This window comes from Xenopus laevis, chromosome 8S (genome assembly GCF_017654675.1).
Source record: "Xenopus laevis strain J_2021 chromosome 8S, Xenopus_laevis_v10.1, whole genome shotgun sequence".
In the NCBI taxonomy this organism is placed as follows: Eukaryota; Metazoa; Chordata; class Amphibia; order Anura; family Pipidae; genus Xenopus; species Xenopus laevis.
In genome coordinates this window covers 81,352,801-81,380,609 of record NC_054386.1, presented here as the reverse complement: position 1 = coordinate 81,380,609, position 27,809 = coordinate 81,352,801, and the positions used below count along the sequence as shown (strand labels likewise).

Below are 27,809 nucleotides of genomic sequence, written 5' to 3'. Positions count from 1 at the left end.
AAATAAGGCCAAGTAGCCATTAGGGCAAGAAGCAGATAATGTGCATAGGTACCATCTACTCTATTGTATGCCGTACACACAAGTTTTATGATGCACCTTTGCCTTTTTAATGAGTTTATCACTTCATAGTAAAACCACCATAGCCCAACCCTCCTATATAGTACAGTGGCTAATGGAGACTAGGGGAAAAAGAGCAGGGTAAAAGAATAAAGATATCCAGTGCCATTTGTACCATGGGACAAGAAATCAGATTCCCATAACATAGGATGGTCAGGTGATACTGCCCAACAAATAATTAGTCTCAGAAAATCGTTGAGAAACCTGAATAAACACTTAAACCTCTGACATGGCAAAAACCAGAATTAGCAGTTTATCCATTTAAGTTGCAATGATACCTTGCCCATTTTATTCTTCTTCTTTAAGTCCTTAGAAAATATAAAAAAATAAACATTTAGAACTGGTGCATATTTGATCCATAAACATTTTATTTGGCTTTGTAGCCAAAATGTTACCAGGAATGTCTAGGGCTATTGCTCTATAGACAATATCTAAAAACAAAAACTGCTATATTTCAATATTTCATTTTCAAAAAGTTCAGTATCCTTTCCAGGATGTAGTGGGGTTAATTATAGCAGTGCTGAGATGTGAGTGGGAATGAGAGGGTCTAGGCTTGCCACACTACCAAAGAGCATTACCGTATATACTCAAGTATAAGCCGAGTTTTTCAGCCCCCAAAATATGCTGAAAAACTCTACCTCGGCTTATACTCGGATCAAGCGCAAAAACAATCTAAGAATAGTCGCCGGCCTCCAAGAATAGTCGCTGGCATCCAAGAATAGTCTCCAAGAATAGTCGCCGCCATCCAAGAATGGTCGTCGACATCCAAAAACGAGACGCCGGCACCTCCAATGGGAGCAGAAACCCTCAATTTTTTGATTGAAACTTACCAGAAACTGCTGCATTTCTCACCCTAGGCTTATACTCGGCTTATACTCGAGTATATACTGGAGGTATATTTGGTACCTCGGCTTATACTCGGGACGGCTTATACTCGAGTATATACGGTACTTGCTGTGTAGTCAGTACCTACACGTGGATATCATTCTAAGTAGCTTTAAGTGTTTATCTATAGTGATAAAGCTGATATCTTTTAATGATAGCATATATCCTTACAATGCTGCAAAGCAACTCAGAGTCATAAAGTTGGTGGTGTCCTGTTTATTTTGTGTATCTCTTGTGCTGGCGACAGTTTTAATTGCAGAACAGATTACACTTTCTTTCTCATACATGTAATTGTTTTATAACGCAGATTCTCACCTGCTTATTCCTCCTATTTTCCTTCTTGAATAAATGTTTGTCATTGGTGTAACTCTGAGGGCCTGCCTCAAGCTCCCCTCACCCAAAATGTTTTGGGCCCCACAATAACAAACACAAAATCACGAGTCTCCTGCAATTCCTCTGTAGTTATGCCATTGATGTTTGGGCACTGAGTATTTTTTCTTGTATGTTCTTGCGGTACAGGTATGAGACTTTGCTTGTATTGTGCTCTTTTGTTTGATTTTTCCAACTGTATTAACTATGTTTTGGGTATATTTACTAAAGTCTGCATTTTCTCCTCGTAACTGCACCAAATGGTCACCTCAATTTGCAAGAGAAATTTGGGGAATTTTCTATTGACATAAAAATTCTCTGTGAAAACTAACAGGGAACGTTCCCCGTGCACTTGTAGTGGGGAACATTATCTAGAGACAGTAGCCATTAAAAAAAAAATGACGTGGGATATTAGCTTGGAAAAGGTGACATCGATAATAAGATACAAAAGTGGCTGCTCTATATTTATAAAGGCAGTTTGCCATTCGGAACCTAGAGAAAAATCCATTTTCTGCTCTTGGTAATGGGGAATATTTACTGGAGACAGATCACCTAGAGCAGGGGTCCTCAACCTTTTGTACCCGTGAGTATTAAAGTATTAAAAACGTTCCTGGGGGTTCCAAATAAGGGCTGTGATTGGCTATTTGGTAGCACTATGTGGACTGGCAGCTTATGGGAGGCTTTGTTTGGCAGGACACCATGGGGCAGATTTATCAAAGGTCGAGGTGAATTTTCGTATTGAATAAATTCGAATTTCGAGCTATTTTTGTGTACTTCGACTAGTCCAAATTCAATTAGATTTTGCAAAATTTATCATGTACTGTCTCTTTAAAAATTCAACTTCGACCATTCGCCATCTAAAACCTGCAGAATTGCTGTTTTAGCCTATGGGGGACCTCCTATTTGGAGTCAATTGGTGGACTTTGAAAAATCGAATTCGATCGAATGCGCTATTCCTTCAATTCGAACGATTCGTATTCTGCTGAATACGGACCTATTCGATCAAAAACTGACCTATTCAACCCAAAAAAACTTTGACTTAATTTCTGTTGGTCTTTTTGAATTCAAATCTAGAAATTTTCGAAAGTCGACCCTTGATAAATATGCCCCTTAGTTTGTATACAACCAAAACTTGCCTCCAAGCCTGGAATTCAAAAATAAACACCTGCTTTGAGGCCACTGGGAGCAACATCCACGGGGTTGGTGAGCAACATGACCTAGAGAATAGTTGTAAATGTTTGCCATGGTAAAGAGAATCTTCACCAATGCAGTTAATTTGGCAAAACTTGTCATGTTCTCCTTTTTAATTAATTGGTGATGTGGTGAATTTCCATTTTTGTTGCAAATACTCCAAATTTAAACTTTTATGGTTGATAAATATGCCTGTGTAAGTGGAATATTTTCTTTTTATTGTGATTTGTGCTCTGCAAAGAAATAAGTGCAAACTGCCATATTTTCAGACTTTTCACCCTGCGCAGCACCCATAGGTTCAGGTCTTGGTGCTCTAGTCAGCACTATTTGATATTCATGTGGGGCAGGCTGGGGGAAATATCTGTGCGACCCCTATCATGCTGCATAACTTTCCCTTTAGATATATGCACAAATCAGAGAGCACTGGTTACAGACAGCCTCCGTGCTTACCATGTGCCCTATGGCAGGCTTCAAGTACAGGGCCATGCTGCTTCTGGCACCTTGAACTCCATTCCCTGTAACAGGGGATTTACTAAATAGTCCACTGATTTGATTTGTTTGTCTGGTGTAACATATTTAGACTAAAAGGTACACAATCAACCATGAAGAGCAGGAGATCATGGCATTCCTGGTCTCTGGTAGAAAGCATGGGGACGGGAAACTGCAGATCTTGCTACTTAAAGTGATACTGACACTAAAAACTACTTTTTAAAATATGTACATTTAAAGTTACCTATAGGTCATGTTGATCGTTCTTTGCTATGAGGTTTGTTTATCTAAGTTATTGTAAGTTGAAGTTTCTAAACCTGACTGTTTTGCCAACCTGACTATCCCATCTCAGCCTGTTAGTTTCTAATGCTAACAGACTCCTGCTGCACAAATATGGCAGCCCCTTCATACAGGAACATGAGGCATCAAGCAAGTAATGTAAAAGCATCCTGCAAATACTTTATGACAAAGTTATAAGTAGCTTTCAAAGGCAATATTATGACAGAGTTGAATTTCTGGTGTCAGTATCTCTTTAAGTATCCCATGAAGCTCCTTTTCCCCATCCTGCCGAGTAGAAAGAAATCTAGTTCCCAGTGCCCAGCTCTTATAAGGGGTGGGTGGAAGGGAAGACTGGGAACAACTCATTTGAGTCCCCTTGGAGGAGAAAGGCATGATCAAGGGGATTTTATATTCTGATGTGATTCACTCCTTCAAAGCTCTGGTTTCTCCTGTGTGATTTTTTCCATTATTCAGGTAAACTGTGAGTGTTATAGGAATTACTTCTGCATTCAAACACAAATGGTTTACAGGCAGAAACAGTGAGTTTGGCTACTGTGAAAGTAATGGTTAAAGGAGAAGGAAAGGTTAAAAGCCTTATCAGAAAGGTCCACCAAAATATACCAGTAAACCCTCAAAGTAGTGCTGCTCTGAGTCCTCTGTCAAAAGAAACACTGCATTTCTTTCCTTCTATTGTGTACATATGGACTTCTGTATCAGACTTCCTGCCTTCAGCTTAAACCTCCTTGCCCCGGGTGTGAGCATGCTCAGTTTGCTCCCCTCCCCACCCCCTTTCTCTTCTCTGCTATAATGTGAGCCCAGAGCTATGAGTGAGCAGGGAGAGACTCAGGCAGGAAGTGATGTCAAACCAAGCTAATATGGCAGCTGTATCCTAAACAAACAGAGAGCTTCTAGAGCTGTTTACTCAGGTATGGTAAAACATTCTACAGAATAAATATAGCATTCTAGCTTGCACTATTGCAGCTAATCTATTGGCAATAAAATGCCTCCGTAGCTTTCCTTCTCCCTTAACAGAGGAACACTATTGCTTAGGAAATATCAGCATACAACAACACTGCAGGGATTGTGGGGAAAAAAAGAAACAAAATGACCATATTTGTGCTTGGCTTTCCGTGGGGTACTAGATGTTGGACAAGACTTACACCATTCACATTACTTTTTTTAAATGATCAGGTCCAGGAAATGGCAAAAACACATTGCAGACAAAGTGAAAATTGCCTTCCTTATATTTTTTTTGAATTCAAATCTGCACCCATTATTGCACCCATAAACGACATTACAAAAGGCCATAAAGAGTCATTATAAAAAGCCCAACCTGATATTGCTATTTATAGCTGCTATATAAGTGCACTGTGTAGCAGGTAAAACTCCTTACTGCCAGCAGTAGCATTAACATCAGTTGTCGGTTACAATTTTAAGCTCAGTTAATATTGTCCAATCTATCATACAGAACAAGTATTTGCCTTAGCCTGATATAGCTCACATTCTGTGGGCACATTGGGGGGGAATATCTGCTTGTTAGGTAACCAAATGATGTAGGCATTTTCTTAAATAACCATACTATTGATTCATTGATTCATATGCATATATTCAGCTCCCCCTATTTTTCATGTAAGGCCTTGATGTACAGGAACGGGACCTGTTATTCAGAATGCCCGGGACCTGGGGTTTTCCGGATAACGGATCTTTCCGTAATTTGGGTCTTCATGTCTACTAGAAATTCATTTAAACATTAATTAAACCCAATAGGATTGTTTTGCATCCAATTGAGATTAACTATATCCAAGTTGGGATCATGTACAAGCTACTGTTTTATTATTACAGAGAAAAAGGAAATCATTTTTAAAAAATTTGGATTATTTGGATAAAATGGAGTCTATACCTGTACCTCTTCACATAAATCAACCTTTTTAGTAAGAAAATTAGATAAAATAAAATTGATTGAAGCATCAGATAAAAGGGGTCATGCGCCCATAAACTGTTTGTTTGCATAATGAAAGGAAATATAATTCTAAGAAACTTTCACATATTTTTTTATGGGTTATAAAGTTATTTGTAAATGTAATTGCCATTGAAATCAGTATTTGTTCATCTCTTTCTGCCATTTGGGTCTGATTCTTGAAAGTATAGAACAGGATTCAGTTTTTCTCCTGGTATGTTAATGAACTTTAATCAGCTGGCTTGCAACAATATTTTGGAAGCTAGAACGAGGGGTGCAGAGAATATAAACCAAAATATACTGCTTTTAATATTTATTAGATTCACAAAATACTTTAAGGGCACAGGCACACGCGAAGATTCAGAGAGATTTAGTCGCCAGTCGACTGATCTCCTTTTCGGGCGACTGATCTCCCCGATTTAGATTCTAGCCGGCTGGATGGCACTCGGAGCGCTTTGTTTTCTGAAGTCGCCTGAAGTTGCCTCATGAGGAAACTTCGGGCGACTTTGGAAAACGAAGCACTCCGAGTGCCATCCCGCCAGAAATGTAGATTCTAGCCGGTGGGAAGGCTTTTTGGGGAGATTAGTCACCCGAAGAAGAGATGATAAGGCTGATAAATCTCCCAGAATCTTCACGTGTGTCTCTGCCTTAAAACCACTGAAAATGTTTATTGTATATTAAATCGTTAGTATTAGACTTTCAAAGATTATACAAAAAGTGTAGGGGTTGACTACCCTTTAATATGGAAAGATTTAAAGACATAACTGGTGCATGGATTAAAAGCATTGAAACGTATTACTAACAACCATACAAGAGTATAAAAAGATAAATAGAAAAATGACAATCTCACTGACGATCAAGGCTTGTTTTTTCCGAAATTCCAGGTGATACATGTGAGGAATTCTAACATGCCTGCAGTCTTTTTGAGTAGTAATTAAGTACACATGTCTGCTGTATGTATATATATATATATATATATAAAGTAATATATTCTGCATTCCTGTTTGTTTCCTAGCTTGGTTATACGGTGACCCTCGCCAGGTTATATACCCGCGCAATTCTACAGGAATGTACTGTGGCATAGGGGAAAATCAGTGAGTACACAGACCCCCCCCCCTCTTCACCTTTCTTACGTTTGTCTTCTCACGCATGCATTTTCCTCTTTGCTTGAATTACATAAAGATGTCTCACTTTTCTTTGTTTCTATTATTCCTCATTCTGATTTTGCCCATTTTCTCCTTATCTGGCCCCTTTTTAATTACATTTTTGTGCACCAGAGGGAAGCCCAATGTTCTGTATTATGACCTGCTGAAGTGTGTCACTGGCACAAACATCCTAGCTGCAGCAATGAATGGCTTGCAATGTCCCACCACACAGGTATTTTCTTTTTTGATTTACATTCTATTATTTACATCTCACACCATTCTACTCCTCCACTGAGTGCAGGTATATGTGCACCCTACACTCCTGTTTCTGTAGGTATATGTATGTATTTTCAAAGCAAGTAGTCGGCACGACACTTAGGGGCACATTTACTTAGCTCGAGTGAAGGATTAGAAGGAAAAATACTTTGAGTTTCAAAGTATTTTTTTGGCTACTTCTACCATCGAATTGGCTGCTTCGACTACGACTTCGAATCGAACGGTTCGAACTAAAAATCGTTCGACTATTTGACCATTCGATAGTCGAAGTACTGTCTCTTTAAAAAAAACTTCGACCACCTACTTCGCCACCTAAAACATACTGAGCACCAATGTTAGCCTATGGGGAAGTTCCCCATAGGCTTTCCTAGCAATTTGTGATCGAAGGAAAATTGTTCGATCGATGGATTAAAATCCTTTCGAAACGTTCGATTCAAAGGATTTAATCGTTTGATCGAACGATTTTTCCTTCGATCGAATGAATTACGGTAAATCCTTCAAATTCGATATTCAAAGTCGAAGGATTTAACTTCGATGGTCGAATATCGAGGGTTAATTAACCCTTGATATTCAACCCATAGTAAATGTGCCCCTTAATTATCATCTCTTGGTAGTGCACGCACCATCAATGTACAATATTAAGAACAGCACCACAAATTGGTTTTGATAAAAATGCCTTTATTGCACTCTTAGGGCATAACAGCAACGTCTCAGGCCATGTGACCTTTTATCAAGCTTGAGAACTGCTTAAAAAATGTAGAAATAATGTAGTAGTGCCATGATTTCTCTCTCTCTCCTCTATCAGGTCTGTGTCGAGAAATGTCCTACGGAATTTATGTGGGCAATTTCTAATGACTCCCCAGCCAAAGTTTATAACCAGGAATACTGTCAGCCAAGTATTAATCTGACCATCACAAACTTGGTGAGTGTCATGACTTCTGTAGTGTGTCTTAAAAGGGACATTAAAGAGGTGGTTTAAATTAACTTTTAGTATGTTATTGAATTAATAATTCTTAGCAACTTGGTCTTATTTTTAGTTTTTGAATTGTAGGCCTTCTTCTACCTCAAAGAAGACCACACATAATAAAAATGAAGACCAACTGCAAATTGTCTTAGCATATCCTTTTCTCCGTTAAAGGGTCATTTGCATGTCTTTGTTGCTCTTTCTGGGAAGTCAGGGGCAGCCTGTTGCTAGGAAAATGAGGATAGCTTGGAATGAAGTGCTCACTTGTATGACCTATTTAATATATATATATTTCTGGCTCTACACCTACACTTAGGGATGGGTGAATTTGACCCGTTTAGTTTCGCCACAAATTTTTTGACGCACAACGCAATACAAGTCTATGGGAGTCATTTTTGCGGCAAAACAAGGCGAGAGAATTTGCCCATCCCTACCTAAACTCACAAACCATTGACATCCTTGGACTGGTCAGGCTGCTATACTGCTTTCTTGTTATTTTGAGCAGAAATATTGTACAGGTATGGGACCTGTTATCCAGAATGCTCGGGACTTGGGGGTTTCTGGATAATGGATCTTTCCATAATTTGCATCTTCATACCTTAAATCTACTGGAAATCATGTAAACATTAAATAAACCCAATAGGCTGGTTTTGCTTCCAGTAAGGATTAATTAGTTTGGATCAAGCACAGGGTACTTTTTTATTATTACAGGGAAAAATTTAAATGATTTTTCAAGATTTGGATAAAATGGAGTCTATGGAAGACAGGCTTTCCGTAATTCAGAGCTTTCTGGATAACGGCTTTCCAGATATTCCCATACCTGTAGCTGATAGCAGGTCTGTTTTGAGGTGTTTTTTCAATTAAAAAAACGTGAAAGTTCGATTAGCACTTGAGAGGGTTGAAACTCCTTTTATTATAATGAAATGATGTCACAGTACATCGTTCAGCAGTTTTTGAAATCTGAGGTGCCCTGATGGGCAAATATTACCTAATGCATATTCTCATGTGATTTATTTCTCCTGGCTTACAGACAGTGGCAGAAATTGCTGCTAAGGAGCTGTGTCCCGTGTTCCTTGTTCCTTCAACTTCCTGTAAGTACTGTTACACAGGCTAGCATGTTGCGGGACTGGCCAAAGCAGGGGGCCAGTGAGAATAAACGCCTTGCCTTGGATGTATGTGAAATTATTGAAGAATGACCGGCACACTCACGTTTACATAGATTGCTAAAATCTTTGGAAGATAACATTCTTTTACATGCTTCAGATATTACTAAATATAGACCTTATTTTATGATCCCATTTCACACAGAGAGATTTGTCACCCATGCAAAATCTGTACTACGGGGTGACAAGTTTCCTAAAAAAATACCTCTCCATTAACGAAAACGGTAATCGGTGGATGTGAAACAGCTTACAAGTGGTAAAATGCAGAATAATGGATTGTCACATGTAAAGTGTGTTGCATGCAGCGATCCAAGTGTTGGTTATTGAAGAGGTATTTTCAGGTGCCCTTAGTGTGACAAAAAATAGGCTTAAAGGAGAAACAACCCATTAATTAAAAAAAAACCCTACCCTACATAGATGACACCCCCTCCTCCCCCCCCCCCGGCCTAGCTGCTACCCTGGGCAAATGCCCCTAACGTTTTACTTACCCCGTGGTGCAGATTCAGGCATCAGAGTTCACGCGCACCATCTTCAGCCGCTTTGGTAATCTTCGGAATGAGACCAGCGCTTCTGCAATTTTCTGAGTTGTCACGAAACAGAAAATTGCTCCAACTGCACATGGCCCGATACGCTGGCCTCATTCTGAAGATTACCGAAGAGAACAAGATGGCTACCATGAACTCCGCTGGACAGAATCTGCATGGAGGGGTAAGTAAAGAGTTAGGGGCATTTGCACAGGGTAGAAGCGAGGTTGGGGGGAGGAGGGAGGGGGTCTATGTAGGGTAGGGGGGTAGGAGTTTTTTTTATTAAGGGTTTGTTTCTCCTTTAAAGAGAATCAAAGACTGGATTGTTTTGTCTTCATGACATAGGGTTGGTGTCTGATAGTAAGGTATGGGTCTTGGCTATTTTGGAAGTAAATTGCACCTGGCTGAACATCTAACTCTGCATCTTCTATTTTTTCCTTTAGTCTTTAACAGGTGTTTCCCAGGCTCTAATCTCACCTTTCCTGCGGATTTCAGCATTAATGGCTTAACTGGGAACCAGTCAAAAGCTAATATCAGTGAAGCTGCTAGGTAAGAACATATTTTGATTTCCCATCACTTCCTTTTTGATACATTTTCCTCCCTTTTCTCTCCATGTCCAACAACAATTTCTTTCTGTTTCAGTCAAATTTTAGATTCCTTCAATTTCCAGAACGTTGGGAAGAAAATATTTGAAGATTTTGCCAAATCTTGGCCGTGGATTATCACGTGAGTAATTTCTACCTATGACTATTTTACATTCCATAAAACATTGTGCACCATGAGGCTTTTGATTCTCAAACAACTTGTCTTTGTTTCTCAGAGCACTGGTTATTGCAATGGTGGTCAGCCTTCTCTTCCTGATCCTGCTGCGTTTCACAGCTGGAATCCTGGTCTGGGTGCTTATCGTCGGTGTCATTGGGGTTATTGGATATGGTACAGATACTTGTTACACCCACTGTGATATGAATTTTTAATGTTTATTCATCTGACCTTATTTACAGTGGTCCCTTTCCTTTATGTAACTTCCAAAAAACGATGCTTTTTTCTGCTTCCACTGTTTAAAGGGCACCTGTTGCCAAAATATATTATCCCCAGCCAAAGTTGCAGAGAGACCACACTCCGGGTTGTGAGTAGAAGTAGTTTTTTTTTTTAATTGATTCAGGGATCAGCGTTTCGGCAGCCATCTTCTGGGTCTCTGTGTCTTCTGGTGCTTCTGCAATTTCCGTTCATTTCGCGCATTCACAGTTGTCGCTAAACGGGAAATTGCTCCAACTGCGCATGAGCCACTCCGCCAGTCTCATTCTTAGATGACCGAAGACCCGGAAGATGGCTGCCGTGAACTCCGATCCCTGAATCTGCAGGGGTAAGTAAAAAGTTATTGGCATTTGCCAGGGGTAGCAGCTAGGCTGGGGGGGATGAGGGTCTATGTGGGGTTGGGCGGTAGGGTTTTTTTTAATAAGGGGTTTGTTTCTCCTTTAACTTCTTGCAGTTCTGATTGATTAGAATAATAGGAAGAGGAAGGCGGTCATAAATGTATTGGGATATTCCTACAGAATCCATGCATTTAGCTGAATGGTCTGATACCCTAGTGCAGGGGTCCCCAACCTTTTTTTACTCGTGAGCCACATTCAAATGTAAAAAGAGTTGGGGAGCAACATAAGCTTAAAAAAGTTCCTGCGTTGACAAATAAGGGCTGCGATTGGCTATTTTATAGCCCCTATGTGTACTGTTTGGCAGTACACCTGATTTTCAAAAATAATTACTTGCTTTGAGGGCACTGGGAGCAACATCCAATTAGTTGGTGAGCAACATGTTACTCTTGAGCCACTGGTTGGGGATCACTGCCCTAGAGGATCAGCCAATGTATGGCCATATTTACTCATACTCACCAGCATGATAGGAATTTATGGATTTCTTCTCTTACAGGAATATACCATTGCTACATGGAGTATGATACCCTGAACAAACAAGGGGTATCCGTGTCAGATGTGGGTTTCACCTTTAACCTTGGTGTTTACTTCCGAGTGAAAGAAACATGGTTGGCAATCTGTAAGTCCTTACTGTTATGTCACATAAATCTGTTATCTGGAGGTTTACTTTACATTTTACATTTAAAACTAGACATATTTGGGGGTTATATAATAAAAGGCACTACGTTTGCCCAGGAGCAGTAACCCATAGCAACCAATTAGCAGGTAGAATTTACTGGACATCTGGTTAAACACAGACATCTTATTGGTTGCTATGGGTTACTGCCCCTGGGCAAACTTAGTGCCTTTTATTACATATGGGGGTAGTTGTGCCTTTACACCACTCAACTCAAACTTGTTATGCCAAGTTGTTGTGATCACATAAGACTCATTTTATTGTTAGTAAGCAAAGACATATCACTTTACTGACTGAGCTCTCTCTCTATACCTCACTCTTTCCTCAGTAATTGTCCTGGCTGTGATTGAAGCAATCCTTCTTTTGGTCTTGCTTTTCTTGCGGAAAAGGATCCTCATAGCCATCGCACTGATTAAGGAAGCCAGCAAGTGAGTTGAGGATGTTTGCTGTTTTTTGCTGGGGACTGTTTACTACAGTTACTAGAAGGGAAAGGGCAATGGACTAAAAAATGGCATACATAAATTCAAATATATTATTAGTTATTGATAAGATGGGGTGTTATTATGGAAAAAGGGTTGGTTGATACATGATTACATGAAATGTTTATGTCTTTTATTGTACTTAATCCTCATGCAGCATTCATCTTTTTCTTATTTCCTCCATTCTTTCCATATCCTTGTCATGTCTCATGTTCCATCGATCAACCCACTGATATGCCACGGCACTTCTCAGAGCGATTGGGCATATAATGTCCTCTCTCTTCTATCCTCTTGTCACATTTGTGCTCCTCGTTGTCTGTGTAGCATACTGGGGAATGACCGCACTGTATCCTTTGCATGTCATGACAACCGAGCATCTGAGCAACGCTGGAAATAAACCTTGCAGATTACATGTAGTTGTGTTGAATATGACTGTGGACTTAGTTAGTGCTGAAAGGAGCAAGGTTCTGCATTTTATTTAGAATTTTGAACCACTGTGCTCCGTTACATTAATTAGTATTTGTACAGTTAAGGGAATAATATATCATCTAAGACTTAAATGACCCGCAGGCTGCATCTTTTGTGAGGGAAGAACATATACCAAATACATTTCCTTATTTAGGCAGGCTTTATACATTTTCAAAGATTATTTCTGTTATTGAACTTTATGACATATTCTGCAGTACTTTTATAGAGATTATAAACCATTCACATAATAAATTATGGTGAAAGCAACTGACTGGTAGAAAAATGTTGTCTGCCCCAATTGGTATTAAATAATTAATTTAGACCAGAGTTTTCCAGATAACACAATGTTTTCCTTTCTTTGTTTTCTGTGTAGCCTTCTAAGTTAATGAGGTTGTGCTCTATTGGTATGATAAGAAATAAAGCAATGGTGACTGCCATGATAGCATATAGTGACTGTCACGATCGGCACCCTATATCCAGAACCCAAGCTAAGCTCCCTGGTCTCTCACTTTTGCCTTTAACCGCCGCCTTTCACCTTGGGAGGAGCCCTCGGCTAATTGGATGCCGCCAGGTCTTAAAAGAGAGAGGCGCAAAGCTAACGGTTCTGGACGAGCAAAGGGGCACAATCGTTTCACCAGGATACTGTAAGGAAGAACACCACCAGGAACAGGCAGGCTGGGCCAGCACAAGCATATAGAATGGTCAGACAGGCCGGAATCAGGATAGAGAGTGTAGAATAGTCGAAGGACAGGCTAAGGTCAGATTGGAGAGGTCAGAATAGTCACAGACAGGCAGGATCAGGATTGGAGAGATCAGAGTAGTAATCAGGCAGGCAAGGGTCAAAAACACAATAGATCAGTCAGAATACAAGTATGAAGCACCTAGGAACAAAGCAAATTGAACCTAACAACAGGCAAGGTCCTGTAAACTAAATGGGCTTTATATACATTTGAATTTCACCCAATTGCGCGCTGGCATCATCACGCCAGTGCGACTGCGCCTTTAAATGAAGAACGTGCGCGGCGCGCGCCTTTAGAGGAAGCCAGCACAGAAGCAGGAAGCAGCGCAGTGGGCGTCCACGCTGAGAACGCGGCATTGGACCCCGCTGCCCACTTGGCCACCCGGGTAATGCTTTCTTACAGTGACTAGGAGCAATTGTTCTCTGCCCGGGGAATATTTATGTAGTAGAAACCACAGCTTTTGGTTCCTTAACACAAAACAGATACCTCGCTACCTCTGGGGCTCCAATCTATAGAATCTCCACAGTAAACACAAGCCTCCCAGGATGTGAAAATATCACAGGAAATGAAACTTGCAATCCCATGGTGAGTGTGAAAGTGAAGTGGTAAGGAAATAATTGTGTGGTTGTTGCTATAACGATGGGTTTGTGTGTGTCATAGAGTCAATAACTATATAATATAGAATACTCCTGTACTATAAATTCCTCCTACTTCCTCTGTGCTACAGCCCTTGGAGAACTTTGACCTGTGTAATGAGTTTCCCTATTCTGATCTACCTTTCTAAGTGTTCACTTATGTGTATTAATCACTGCTTATTGTATCAATTAAACACAATGTAACTTTATACATTTTTATTTAATTTTTAGACGTTTTCACCCTCCAGTTCTTGCAAAGAAGCTCGCTGTATTTTCCAAAGATACAATAACGAGGGACTCTTCCAAACCAATCTCTTCAACCTGCAGATTTATAATGTAATTGGTTTCCTTTGGTGTATTAATTTCGTCATTGCTCTGGGACAGTGCGTCCTGGCTGGGGCTTTTGCATCTTATTACTGGGCTTTCCACAAACCCAAAGACATCCCATTCTTCCCCGTGGCTGAATCCTTCATGCGTACTCTGCGGTGAGTGTATTTGTTATTGTGTCATTATATCCTGTCACTCTTACGAAACTGAAAAGATAAATGACTTCCTGGTAGCTAGTGAATTTGCGAAATATATTTATGTTGTATCTTTAGAGACCAGGGCAGAACATAGCCACATATATTTACTATAAAATCTAGAATAGCATTCTCTTGCTCTTGACTTTGCTACAACCTCTATCCCTGGGGAAGAGAAAGTTTCCAAGATGGTTAAGAACTGTTGGGTATTTTTGGAATCGATAAATCGTTCTATGGCTGTTACCAATCAATTATTGGCTATAGAAGAGGTCACAGTTGTAGGGAATTGTTGATACATTACCTTATATACTCGAGTATAAGCCGTCCCGAGTATAAACCGAGGTACCTAATTTTACCTCCAAAAACTGGGAAAGCTTATTGACTCGAGTATAAGCCGAGTATAAGCCTAGGGTGAGAAATGCAGCAGCTTCTGGTAAGTTTCAATCAAAAAATTGAGGGTTTCTGCTCCCATTGGAGGTGCGGCGTCTCGTTTTTGGATGCCGATGACCATTCTTGGATGCCGGCGACTATTCTTGGATACCAGTGACTATTCTTGGAGGCCGGCAACTATTCTTAGACGCCGGCGACCGTTTTTGCGCTTGACCCGGGTATAAGCCGAGGTAGAGTTTTACAGCATATTTTGGGGGCTGAAAAACTCGGCTTATACTCGAGTATATACGGTAACTCTTATTTCCTACTACAAACATAGATAAGGGGGATACAAAGATGCCCTAATTGTATCACATGTAGGAGTATGTTGACTTGAGTATTTTTCCATCACCCTCATAGTGGAAAAAGACTTCTATCAAGCACAACGTCATATTTTTGTACATAATGATGAGTAAAATAAATTATCTTTGCCAGTTGTTAATCATCAAAGCTCAATCAGAGAAGCATTTGAGAGACATAATTATTTAGTTGTTTATCCAATTTATTACATAAGGGACATACTCTTACATCATTAAATGCATGGTAATTTGTCACACTCTAAATAGGATTAGGGGTGCTAAAAAATGTTCCCTATAGGTTATGCACTCCCGGCACACATATAAATTATGAGGCCAGTACACAATAATGCTGGTCCGCACAAACAACAACACTTAAAGGGGTTGTTCACCTTTAAATTAACTTTTAGTATGATGTAGAGAGTGATATTCTGTGACAATTTGCAATTGGTTTTAATTTTTTATTAGTTGGGGGTTTTGAGCTATTAGGCTTTTTATTCTCCAGTTTGCAATGTCTGCAGTTTGGTAGCTAGGGTCCAAATTACCCTAGCAACCAAGTACTGATTTGAATGAGAGACTGGAATATGAATAGAAGAGGGCTTGAATAAATAGATGAGTAATAAAAAAATAGCAATAACAATAAATGTGTAGCCTTACACAGCATTTGTTTTTTAGATGGGGTCAGTGACCCCCATTTGAATGGTGGAAAGTGTCAAAAGAATACTAAGAAGAAGAAGTGTCAGAACAAACTAATGGGCAGATTTATCAAAGGTCGAATTTCGAACTTGTGATTCTTTTTTACTCAAATAAATTCGAATATACTCACAACTCGAATGGGAGGTTGAAAATTTTCAAATGTCTAATTTTCGATCGAATAGTCCCGACCCGAAAATTCTAATCGAATTCGAATCAAGTTTTTCCTCTGAAAAAAACTTAAATGTCAGGAAGGCAATTAACATATTCAAATGGTTAAAGGGAACTCTGCCATTAACTTGTAAATATGGATGCACCGAATCCAGGATCCTTTTTCAGCAGGATTTGGAATTCTTCTTCCCGGTCGATCCGAATCCTAATTTGCATATGCAAATTAGGGGCAGGGAGGGAAATTGAATGACTTTTTGTCACAAAACAAGGAAGTAAAAAATGTTTTCCCCTTCCCATCCCTAATTTGCATATGCAAATTAGGATTCAGATTTGGTTTGATATTCGGCCAAATCTTACACGAAGGATTTGGGGGTTCTGACGAATCCAAAATAGTGGTTTCGGTGCATCCCTACTTGCAAATGAACTCAGCAGGTTTTAGGTGGAGAATATTCGAATGAGAACTGTTTCCATAGTCAAGGTGTGATGAATCTGACATTCAAATTGACATTCGAATTGGGGAATTGAAATTTAATTGTGAATTTTAACACCAAAAAGAAATTCAACATTTTTTATTTGAATCTGAATTTACTATTCGACCCTTAATAAATCTGCCCCTAAAAGTTAACTTTAATTATTTAATTGTTTAGGACTACTTATGTCTGTGCACACATAAAATGATACATTATGCACACGCCTTTAAGATAACTTTATAAGCGCATGAAGGATTTTTTTTATTTTTTGACACACAATGAAAAGAAATAAGAGGTAACATCGGTGGTGATAGAGTTAAAGCATTTTACAATGCAAGAGTAAATTGATTTTCAGGTTTAATACACTCTCCTCCATGGACTTAGTGGAATAAACTTCCTGTGCTGTTTTCTAACTGTATTCTCACGCTTACCATTGGTGTGATTATGGGCTTTATCTTGTGAAAGAAAAGGTCACAATATTGAGCTAAATATAAACTGATAAATTGACGGTGCGTAGTTTCATCTATCACGTCTGATGGGATATATACACAGTATATAAAAGTATCAAGTATTCGCTTTGTTACTTTGTTTGCCACTGTTGACTTTGTTACGCTTCTTTACTATTGTTATGGTTTTTATGCTTCGTTCTGCTTCCTTAAAGGAACAGTAACACCAAAAAATGTAAGTGTTTTAAAAAACACTACTGTAGTTCATATAAATAAGCTGCTGTGGAGCAATGGCGGAAATTGAAAAACGGCTATATGGCACAGGTTAACTAATGGATAACAGATAACACCATTAGACAGACAGAGCTTATTTGCTATCTGCTGTGTAACCTGAGCCTTTTCTCCTTTGAATGGCTGCCCCCATTGCTACACAGCAGCTTATTTATATAAACAATAGTAGTGTTTCTGACACAGCAGTTTTACCAGTGCAGGGCAACACTGCATTATATTTTCATTACTTTAAAACACTTTTATTTTTTGACGTTACTGTTCCTTTAACGACACTGGAGCTGTGATAAATTGTTTCTGTGCATTTGTACTGCTGGCAAACCCAAGTCTTTTATTTTAAATTTCATTCTTAGTGATGGGCTAATTTCTCCCGTTTCGCTTTGCCAAAAATGTTGCGAATTTTGTGCCTTACATGTATCTCTTTTATACCATCCATTTCTTTGTGATGTAAAACAATGCTTCCGTCCTAATAGATATCATACTGGCTCTTTGGCATTTGGATCTCTCATCCTTACCATTGTTCAGCTAATCCGAATAATATTGGAATATCTGGACCATAAACTAAAAGGTAATGAGTGGTGGTACTGTTGACGATTAACATGAAAGATTATATGAAACAAATATTTGTTGTTGATCTTTTATTCCCTTCCTAGGTTTTACACAAATACTCTCCTTAAAGGGGATATAAAGGCAAAAAATAGAATCCCATTTTTACTTTCTTTAATGAAAAATAAATCTATCTCCAATATACTTTAATTAAAAGATGTGTACTGTTTTTATAATAAACTTGACTGTATACAGTGAAATTCCCCCTTCGTTTTACTTGCTCTGATAGCTGCAGATAGGAAACTTCAACAGTAGAGAAATATATATGGTCATATCTTTAAAACATGACCGCCTTTTTGTTTTTTTAAAAAAAGGGGCCCAGAATCCTTGTACACGTTTCCTACTCTGCTGTCTGAAATGCTGCTTCTGGTGCCTGGAAAAATTCATCAAATTCCTAAATCGCAATGCATATATTATGGTAAGATATCTAATAAGGCCGCTACTTATAAATGAAATAGTAAATACCTACAAGAATCTTCCATGAAGTGACACTTAGGAGTACTGGCAATTGGGTGCAGCTGCAGGAGCCAAAATAGTATTTTAGTCTTGGGATGCAAGAGGCAAGGATTTCATTTTGGTGGTTTGGGTGCAAGTCATTGAACTTCATCTTATTTAAATTCTAAAAAAATTGCTAATGAATGTGATGAATGTCGTTCTTTTATATTGGATTTGGATATTTCTATACTGTGAATATGTAATTGCTAAATCTGTGGGTACATTTAGGAAGTGATTGGAAGCTCTGTTAGTTTGTAAGCTCTATTGAACAGGGTCCTCTTTACTTTGTGCACCGCTCAATATTTTATCTGTATTATATATATATATATATATATATATATATATATATATATATAGATATATATATGTGTGTATGTATACACCATCTATTACATTAATAAAATAATGTCATGTTATATGTGTCATGTAGGCTTGTGAATAATGAAAGCATGGAAGACTTAGGAGAATGATTTGTCACTCCTCTGCTATATTAATATGTATATAATATGTATATTTCATATTTTTGTAACATATTCTTACTTTCTCACAGATTGCTGTTTATGGGAAAAACTTCTGCGTTTCTGCTAAAAATGCTTTCAAGCTGTTAATGCGAAACATTGTAAGGTAACCAACCCTCCTAATGTAATTACCGTTCTTACAATACTGGCATCTCTTCTTCAGCCACAGTTTGGGCACAAAACATATACTCTGTGTATTTAAATAGTCACTGAATTGTATAATAACTATAAAACTTTTATGATTTTTTTGCCAAGTTCAGCATATTGTGAACACACTTGTTTCGGTATTTGCAGGGTAGTTGTCCTGGATAAAGTCACTGATTTGCTCATATTCTTTGGGAAACTCATCGTTGTTGGAGGAGTAGGTAAGAAAACGGGAATGAGCAGAATGTACTTAATTCTCATGAGGGTCTGCATCCCCATTGCACCATCACCTTTTTCTAGGCCCCTGTATGTTCTTAGCTCTACCATTTTTAAAGGAAGACTTTTACAATTGTATATACCTATTTTCTATCCCTGTCTTCTTGTTAGTAGCTTTTCCTTAGCCGTATCAGCTAAGCTCGTGATTAAAACTTTAACATTCTGTTATAAATAGTTGTTTTAAAGGGATACTGTCATGGGAAAAACGTTTTTTTTCAAAATGAATCAGTTAATAGTGCTGCTCCAGCAGAATTTGGCACTGAAATCCATTTCTCAAAAGAGCAAACAGATTTTTTATATTCAATTTTGAAATCTGACATGGGGCTAGACATATTGTCAATTTCCCAGCTGCCCCAAGTCATGTGACTTGTGCTCTGATAAACTTCAATCACTCTTTACTGCTGTACTGCAAGTTGGAGTGATATCACCCCTTCCCTTTCCCCCCCAGCAGCCAAACAAAAGAACAATGGGAAGGTAACCAGATAGCAGCTCCCTAACACAAGATAACAGCTGCCTGGTAGATCTAAGAACAACACTCAATAGTAAAAACCCATATCTCATTGAGACACATTCAGTTAGATTGAGAAGGAAAAACAGCAGCCTGCCAGAAAGCATTTCTCTCCTAAAGTGCAGGCACAAGTCACATGACCTGGGGCAGCTAGGAAATTGACAAAATGTCTAGCCCCATGTCAGATTTCAAAATTGAATATAAAAAAATCTGTTTGCTCTTTTGAGAAATGGATTTCAGTGCAGAATTCTGCTGGAGCAGCACTATTAACTGATTCATTTCATGACAGTATCCCTTTAAAACAACTATTTATAACAGAATGTTAAAGTTTTAATCACAGGCTTAGCTGATACGGCTAAGGTAAAGCTACTAACAAGAAGACAGGGTTAGAAAATAGGGTTAGAAAATATTCTGCTGGAGCAGCACTATTAACTGGTTCATTTTGATTTTTTATTTTCCTATGACAGTATCCCTTTAACCTTTTAGCTTTTTTAACATCTAGTCTTATTAAACCATGGCCTTTCCTCTCTCTCCTCACCAGGATCTGCTGTCATTTGTCAAGTTTGAGATGGTCATCAGCTCCCTTTAATTGTTTTTCTTTTGTTGCCTTGCTAGTTTTTTCATTTTCTTGCTCTAAAACAAAATGTATTTCATTAGGTGTACTGGCATTCTTCTTTTTCTCTGGCCGGATTCCAATTCCAAATGATTCATTTAAGTCCCCAGCGTTGAACTATTACTGGATTCCTATTCTGGTAAGTAGAGTAAGCGTGCCACCACATGGACACTTTTACTATTGTAGTTACAGGAGATGAAATGGTGGGCTCATTTTTGGTTACACTGCTAATTGAATGTATTTTCGTTACAGACGGTGGTACTTGGGTCATACATGATTGCTCATGGTTTCTTTAGCGTTTACAACATGTGTGTGGATACCCTGTTCCTGTGTTTTTGTGAGTATTATATAATAAAAGATTCTTAGGAAGTTTACTTCATTCTGCAAACTCCAAGTTATCATCACAGCTTGGCGACACAAATCTGCAGCTTTGTAACAGTCCCATAACAGAATCATGCATCAGTAAGACCCTGCTCATTAACCTAGAAGACCACTTTAAAGGAAATGTTCAGTATAAAAACTGGGTAAATAGATAGGCTGTGAAAAATAAAAAATGTTTCTAATATAGTTAGTTAGCCAAAAATGTAATGTATAAAGGCTGGAGTGACTGGATGTCTAACATAATAGCTAGAACACTACTTCCTGCTTTTCAGCTCTCTTGGTTTCCACTGATTGGTTACCCTGATGACCAAGCAGTAGCCAATCAGTGACTTGATGGGGCATACCTTTCCAACTGTTCCGTTTTGAGCGGGACAGTCTTGCTTTTGACATCTCAACCCGCAGTGTGACATTTCCTGAGTTTCTCTTTGATCTCCTGCACTGAACAGCCAGAAAAATAGACAAAGTTTCTAACTTAATTGGCTCTTGGCAGAGAGCCCAGAATACATACTTAAGATACTTTTGTAACAGTTTTAGATAAGATAAGTAGGAAGACTCACAGCTTAAAGGGCAACTCACCTTCATAAGCAAAACTGTAATTACATATAAAAAACAAAGAAATGTGTTCAAACTTTCATAACCTATCAAATTTTGTAAAATGGACATGGTAATTAGGGGTTATGGCCTAAAAAATGAGTGTGGTCAAAAAACATTTTCCGCGCGGCAAATCTTTTTGTTCCTCACTAACTAACTATATTAGAAATATTGTTTATTTTGCACAGTCTATCTATTTACCCAGTTTGTATTTTTACACTGAACTGTTCCTTTAATGATTGCTCTTGCCATACCAGCAAGTGTCAGCCTCTACTCAAGCTGTGAGAAATTCTCGCTGCTGCATCTTCCAGCCAATAGAAAATGTAAAATCGTACCAACAGATAACATTGTGGATCTTGTATGTAACCTGACTCCAGTTTTTCAGTTGGCCTATTCCTAACGGCTGGCCCTAAGCAAATGTTAAAAATAAAGAGTTACAAGTCAAATTCTCTGTTAATAGAAACCACACATTCCTATCAATGTTCCATGCTGTTTTACCCAACAAATCCACCACTCCACATTGTTATCTACTAAAGCAAAAGCAATTGTAATTTGAGATTTGTAATCTCTACAACCACAAAACATGATAATATGAGATCCCAAAGGTGCTTTCTGGGTCCTGCAGCAAAATATTTTATTCTCAATCCATGAACCTTGTAAAAAATTATATATATTGAACAAATAAAATTAGCCCTTGTATCTGTTGTTTCTGTTGTTATGCCCTTGCTAAAGCCAATACTGAGTCCTTTTTAACAAAGTGGAAGGCAAATAGCAAGTTAGAACATGAAAGATCTGAATGCTAGCTATGGTAACTTTAATGGTGTGATTAGTACCAATGTTAGTAAATGTACCACCATCATCTGGACAATTCAGTGGCAACTCTAATGGCTGGTCTTACCACAAAACCTGGTCTAACATTTCCCTTTTACAGCCAATACTGATAGCGTAGTCCAGTGATCCCCAACCAGTAGCTCATGAGCAACATGTTGCTCCCCAAACCCTTAGATGTTGCTCTCAGTGGCCTCAAAGCAGGTGATTATTTTTGAATTCCAGGTTTGGAGGCAAGATTTGATTGTATAAAAACCAGGTGTAATGGTAAACTGAGTCTCTTGTAGGCTGCTAGTCCACATATGGGCTACCGATAGCCAATCACAGTGCTTATTTGGCTTCATCCAGGAACATTTTTTATGCTTGTGTTGCTCCCCAACTCTTTTTACATCCAAATGTTGCTCACGGGTGAAAAAGGTTGGGGTTGAGGTTCTGTTGATTCAGCTCAGCGTCTCTGGGCAATACCACTTATAAAAAATGGCCCTAAAATGGAGGATTATAGCAGCTGATAGTAGGGTGCACTAGTACAGGCAGAATATTACAGAAATGGCTCGATCACAATATTTACAAGATCGAGCCATTTTTGTAATATTCTGCCTGTACTAGTGCACCCTACTATCAGCTGCTATAATCCTCCATTTAGGGCTCCCTGTTAAGCATGGGAAAACTTACAAAGTATTTCTGCTATCTTTTTACAACCACCTCTTCCATTTACTTCTAGAATTATATCCCTGAATCCCCCCTAAGGAAGCCTCCGCCAACTTCAAAACTAAACTCAAAAAGAAGGCAGGCACCATTTTGTGGACACTGTAATTAAAACAACTGGTGTATCACCTCCAAAATCTTGTGAATGCACCAGAATGGGGGACCCAATGACCAAGTGCAGTGCCCTAGATAAAGATAGAGCCTGAGGAGTGAAAGGGAAATTTGAGGAGTGTAGTGACATGTAGGAATTGCTGAATGGAAAGTGAAAGTAATTGACTGCCCTGCTTCTATGCCTCATGCATAGAGGCGGGGAAAATAATATTTGATTGACAGCTCAGATATTTAAACACCTTTATAACAGGTATGAATGTTTTAACAAAAAAAAGAATGTGTCTCATGTTTCATTTGCAAAGGACTTCCATTATGCAGCTTTTTATGTGTAGGTGACAGGTCCACTTTAAGTCTCTAGTAATAGTTTAAGTTAAAGCACTGTCCAATAATCTAAAAATAAAAAGCCTTTATTAATATAGTATGGCTCAGATGTCTGACAGATCAGAGATATGAACGATATAATACCAATAAAGACTTTTTTAAACTAGATTCTTGGATGTGCTCCTGTTTATTTCTTTTAGAGAAGCTTCGTTAGTGCCGAGCCTTTGCATTGCCCCTTTAAGCTCCTAGAACAGGGGTCCCCAACCTTTTTTTTACCCGTGAACCACATAGGAGAGCCACAAAAGCATGAAAAATGTTTCTGGGGGTGCCAAATAAGGGCTATTTGGTAGCCCCTACGTGGATTGGCAGCCTACAGGAGCCTCAGTTTGACAGTATATATGGTTTTTACGCAACCAAAACTTGTCTCCAAGCCAGTAATCCAAAAATAAGCACTTGCTTTGAGGCCACTGGGAGCCACAGCCAAGGGGTGCTTTTTTTTCATTTGTACTTTTTATAATCCGATCTTTTAATACCTTTCATGGAATTTGTGGTTTTAGAGAAATAGAAAAACTCGAAAAAGCCCGAAAGCTAGTGTCTGATAGTGATGGAAGAATTTGTCCCATTTCGCTTCGACACGAAACGGGTGAAAAATTCACAAAACACAGATTCTGACGCCAGTGACAATTCAAAGTTGACGCCGGCACCCATTAAAGTCAATGGGCGTCTGTTAATCGTCGGCAGTATCGAAATTGACACTGGCATAGATTTCGTCACCAGCGTAAAAAAACGCCGATGAATTTTCGCAGGAAATGTCGTGATTTTATTTGCTGGTGGCGAAACTTGGAAATTTGAATAAATTCACCCATCACTAGTGTCTGAGCTTTAGGAGTTGAAAATGACTTTTCTATAGAAGATTAAATATTAATATTAAACTCACACATTGCAACTGCTGATAAATGTATATGATGGTCAGCAAATGAATATTCAGGGTGCAATTCATTGTTAATGAACGACTGTGTCCTTTTTCAGTGGAGGATTTAGAACGTAATGATGGGTCGCCAGAGAAGCCATTTTACATGTCAAAATCCCTCATGTCTATTTTAAACAAGAAAAACCGCCCACCCAAGTCCGAGGAGAAGACAAAGAAAAAGTAACATCTTTACCTCCGTTATCATTTCATTTGATCATTTCCGTTTTTAACTGACCAATGTCCTGAGAGGACTTCATTTCCAGGATATCTGCTTGTGTCTGTATATAGATTTTATTACTAGTCGCCAGTGCCATAAGTTTACATGAATTGTGATCCAACTTTTTCCAAAAAGAAAATCTCACATGGAGCAAGAAAGATGAATATATTATATGACCTCATTTCCTGTGAGAAAGGATCAGAGTAGGAAATATAAATGCCACTATTCTGTTGCACTTTCTGTATACAAGATGGAATCTTATCCACTTCCAATAGAGTATTCAAAGAGGAAGACAATAATTTATTACAGCATTTCTTTAAAAAAAATCTGTATTTGTATTGATTTTCTAACATTGCTGTTTCAGATCTCCAAAATGGCAGCAATTTAGAGCCTTTGGCAGATTTTTCTCTTTGCTGTTACACCTTCTTCCGTTTTCAGTTATCACTTTATTTTTCTTCCTGTGTGACCACTTACTTGCCACAGAATTTAGAACCTACAGTCCTGACTGCCACATACCTGCATAAATGCCCTTTTTAGCTCACATTAAACAATTGTCAGTGGATTTCACCCTTCTTTATGATGCGAAGAAATTTGATTCTGACATAATGGAGCAAGGTCTGTCAGTTGGAAAAGGCATTATGAACAGGGTCGGACTGGAACATTGGGGGCCCACCAGGCTGCAATATGAAGGGCCCTCCTGGCAGTCAATGAGGCCCCTTCCCGACCTCCAAACGCCGACCCTTGCATGCACAAATGCGTTTTCGATGCTCGCATGCACATAAGTCACGCCGTGAGCATGCGCAAATATCCTGGCTCTGCAGTGCAGCACCTGTTCTCTGTGGACCAGCCGATCAGGGGAGCAGGTTTGGGTCGGCGGGAGCCCATCAGGTTTTTTCTCTGTGTCCCGCCGGCCCAGTCCGAACCTTTTATGAAACATAGCCAATTTTGAGGCATTTATTAGAGCCATACTGATGATAACTCGGACTTTAATGTATAGATACTGTGTACATTTTTTATAGATATCTGCTGTTATTTTTTTATCTGCTAACATTTACTTTCATACCTTGAATAAAAAATCCGACTGCTTAATAAAAGTTTTATTATTAAAGTGTATATATTTGTGTGCCTGGATATACAGCTGAAACAAACCATCATCCTTTGAGAATTCAGTAAACACAATTCTTATTTGCATTGCTTTATGTGCACATACATAGCTGCAGGTACACTGAATGGGAATCCACATATGAAGACAGATGTATGACACATGTACCCTTTGTATAAAACTGCCATGTTAAAGGCACCAAGAAGTTGGCATAGAAAGATGTGTCTGATGCACAGGGCATAGGCAAGGTCACCACATTTCCTAAATGATAGGAAAGAGAGATGAGGATAAATGGTAGAATACACAAAGAATGATAGTTATGGAAGAAGGGGAGATTGCAAAGAGGATGGATTATGGAAATTTAATCTCTAGGACATGTAATGAATTGCGCCCTCTATTGGTCATGTTAGGACGTACACAGGGTTGGACTGGGCCAGCAGGACACAGAGGAAAAACCTGGTGGGCTATGCCGAACCAGACCAGATGGGAATTGAATTCTAAATAATTTGCATAATTTATAGTGCAAATTTAGTACCTGGGGCAGAATTGCCCCAACCTTAAAGGAGAACTAAAGCTTAACTAAAGACGTAGCTATAAATGTTGTACATTATATTTTGAGCTTCTGTATCAACCCAAGGCAGCCACAGCCCTTTAGCAGTAAAGATCTATGTCTCCAAAGATGCCCCAGTAGCTCCCCATCTTCTTTTCTGCTGATTCACTGCACATGCATGTGCTGATGTCAGTTACTGAGCTTAGGGACCCACTCACAATATACAGTACACATAGAATAAAAATGTCACAATATAAGGCTGATTAGTAATTAATACAGATAATTACTACATGGCAGAACAGAAACCAGTGCAGTTAGCATCAGAATTTAATAATCAGACCTGTAGCATCAGCTTATTTTACAGATAAACCTTGTTTTCTGCTGGATAATGTGTGACAACCCCTAAGCTTCTCAACAGCTGATCAGAGTCCACTGAGCATAGATGGTGACCTCCTGTGACAAGTTTGAGGTACTGGATCATTGCTGCTATTGACAGCCTGCTCCATACATGCCAATTCAGAGCCTTACTCCCCAGCATCTTCAGCCAAAATTGTGAGTCAGTTATTTTGGACAAGCTGTGGTCCAGCCCCCCTACCCTTCTGCCCCCTACTTCTCCTGTAACTGTAACAAACCTGCCTCCCTTAGTCTCCACTGCCCTTCCTCCACCCCCCCCCCCCTACACTGGCCCCTGCCAGTGGTTGATCTGTGTCTCCTTTCCTCCCCCACATTTGCTGCTGCCTCAGTGCTGCCAGTTCCCCCCTTAAGGTGGCCATAGACTCAAAGATCCGCTCCTTTGGCGACATCGCCAAACGAGCGGATCTTTTCCCGATATGCCACTAACGGCATGGCTATATCGGGGGTAATTCGATGTCGGCCGATCGATCGAATTACGATGCGCCAAGGGGCTCCGACGGGTCGGTCAAAAATCAAACCTTCCTGATTGATATCGTGGCCAGATATCGATCGGGAAGACCCTTCGGAAGCCCCCATACACGGTCAGATTGCTGCTCGTCAAATTGGTCTAAACGACCGATATCGGCAGCTTTATCTGCCCGTGTATGGCCACCTTTAGAGTCTGCAGTTCAGATTCCAAGATGAAAACCCACAGACATCTCTCACATGTAAATACTGCATGGAACTGCTGCTCCAGCACCACATCCATGTGACAAGACCAGCAAACCCACTTGCACTTATATTTACACTGGGTACTTACAGTCTCCCAAGTGCAATTCCTCAAAAATGGATTTTTGTTTTTAAACACCTTAAGGTTTTTAACGCTATTTAAAACTTAATTCACATGCAACACTCGCTTAGCAGCTCCCACACTCGCTTTGAAGTCACAGATTTATAGAGGTATTAAACCAAAGAACACAAAGCCTGGTCAGAATTTACCTGATTAACTCCTCCCCCTTAATTAGCAGGCATAGGGAAAGAGATAGAAAAAAAATGCTGTTTGCTGCCAGCAGTAAAATAACAGCCCCTTATTAACCTATTAACGTTCCCCTTAGAAACCCTCATGCTAAAACACAAAAAGAAAATAAATGCCCTAAGGGTAAGGTCACACTGGGCGTTTTGGAGAGATTTGGTCGTCTGGCGACTAATTGCCTCGTCTTTGAGGTGACCAATCTCCCCAAACGCCTTCCCTCACTCTGCGCCGGCTAAAACGGAAAAACGACGGCGCAAATCACATGCGGCGATTCGTTTTCCAAAGTCGCCGAAGTTGCCTCGGGCGACTTCGGAAAAAGGGCTGAGCGAGTCAACACCCTACTAAT

General features: G+C 39.3%; 1 protein-coding gene across 5 annotated transcripts in view; it reads left to right on the top strand.

Moving 5' to 3' along the window:
- slc44a4.S (solute carrier family 44 member 4 S homeolog) overlaps positions 1-25,498 on the top strand; it is a 40,806-nt gene extending 15,308 nt beyond the window's left edge. For 4 of the 5 annotated variants that reach the window (XM_041575249.1, XM_041575250.1, XM_041575248.1 and 1 more), the window contains 19 exons: positions 6,303-6,381; positions 6,565-6,664; positions 7,514-7,630; positions 8,703-8,763; positions 9,803-9,908; positions 10,002-10,085; positions 10,180-10,292; positions 11,286-11,408; positions 11,794-11,893; positions 12,198-12,290; positions 13,635-13,737; positions 14,019-14,272; positions 17,575-17,669; positions 18,022-18,125; positions 18,753-18,826; positions 19,015-19,085; positions 20,306-20,400; positions 20,514-20,598; positions 24,228-25,498. In XM_041575249.1, the coding sequence (XP_041431183.1) occupies positions 6,303-6,381; positions 6,565-6,664; positions 7,514-7,630; positions 8,703-8,763; positions 9,803-9,908; positions 10,002-10,085; positions 10,180-10,292; positions 11,286-11,408; positions 11,794-11,893; positions 12,198-12,290; positions 13,635-13,737; positions 14,019-14,272; positions 17,575-17,669; positions 18,022-18,125; positions 18,753-18,826; positions 19,015-19,085; positions 20,306-20,400; positions 20,514-20,598; positions 24,228-24,352 (1,982 nt within the window). In that variant the 3' untranslated portion in view covers positions 24,353-25,498. Of the gene's footprint in view, positions 1-4,204; positions 4,257-6,302; positions 6,382-6,564; positions 6,665-7,513; positions 7,631-8,702; positions 8,764-9,802; positions 9,909-10,001; positions 10,086-10,179; positions 10,293-11,285; positions 11,409-11,793; positions 11,894-12,197; positions 12,291-13,634; positions 13,738-14,018; positions 14,273-17,574; positions 17,670-18,021; positions 18,126-18,752; positions 18,827-19,014; positions 19,086-20,305; positions 20,401-20,513; positions 20,599-24,227 lie in introns of those variants that run through there. The other variant, XM_041575252.1, reaches the window with a different exon arrangement.
- The last annotated feature ends 2,311 nt before the right edge of the window (positions 25,499-27,809 follow it).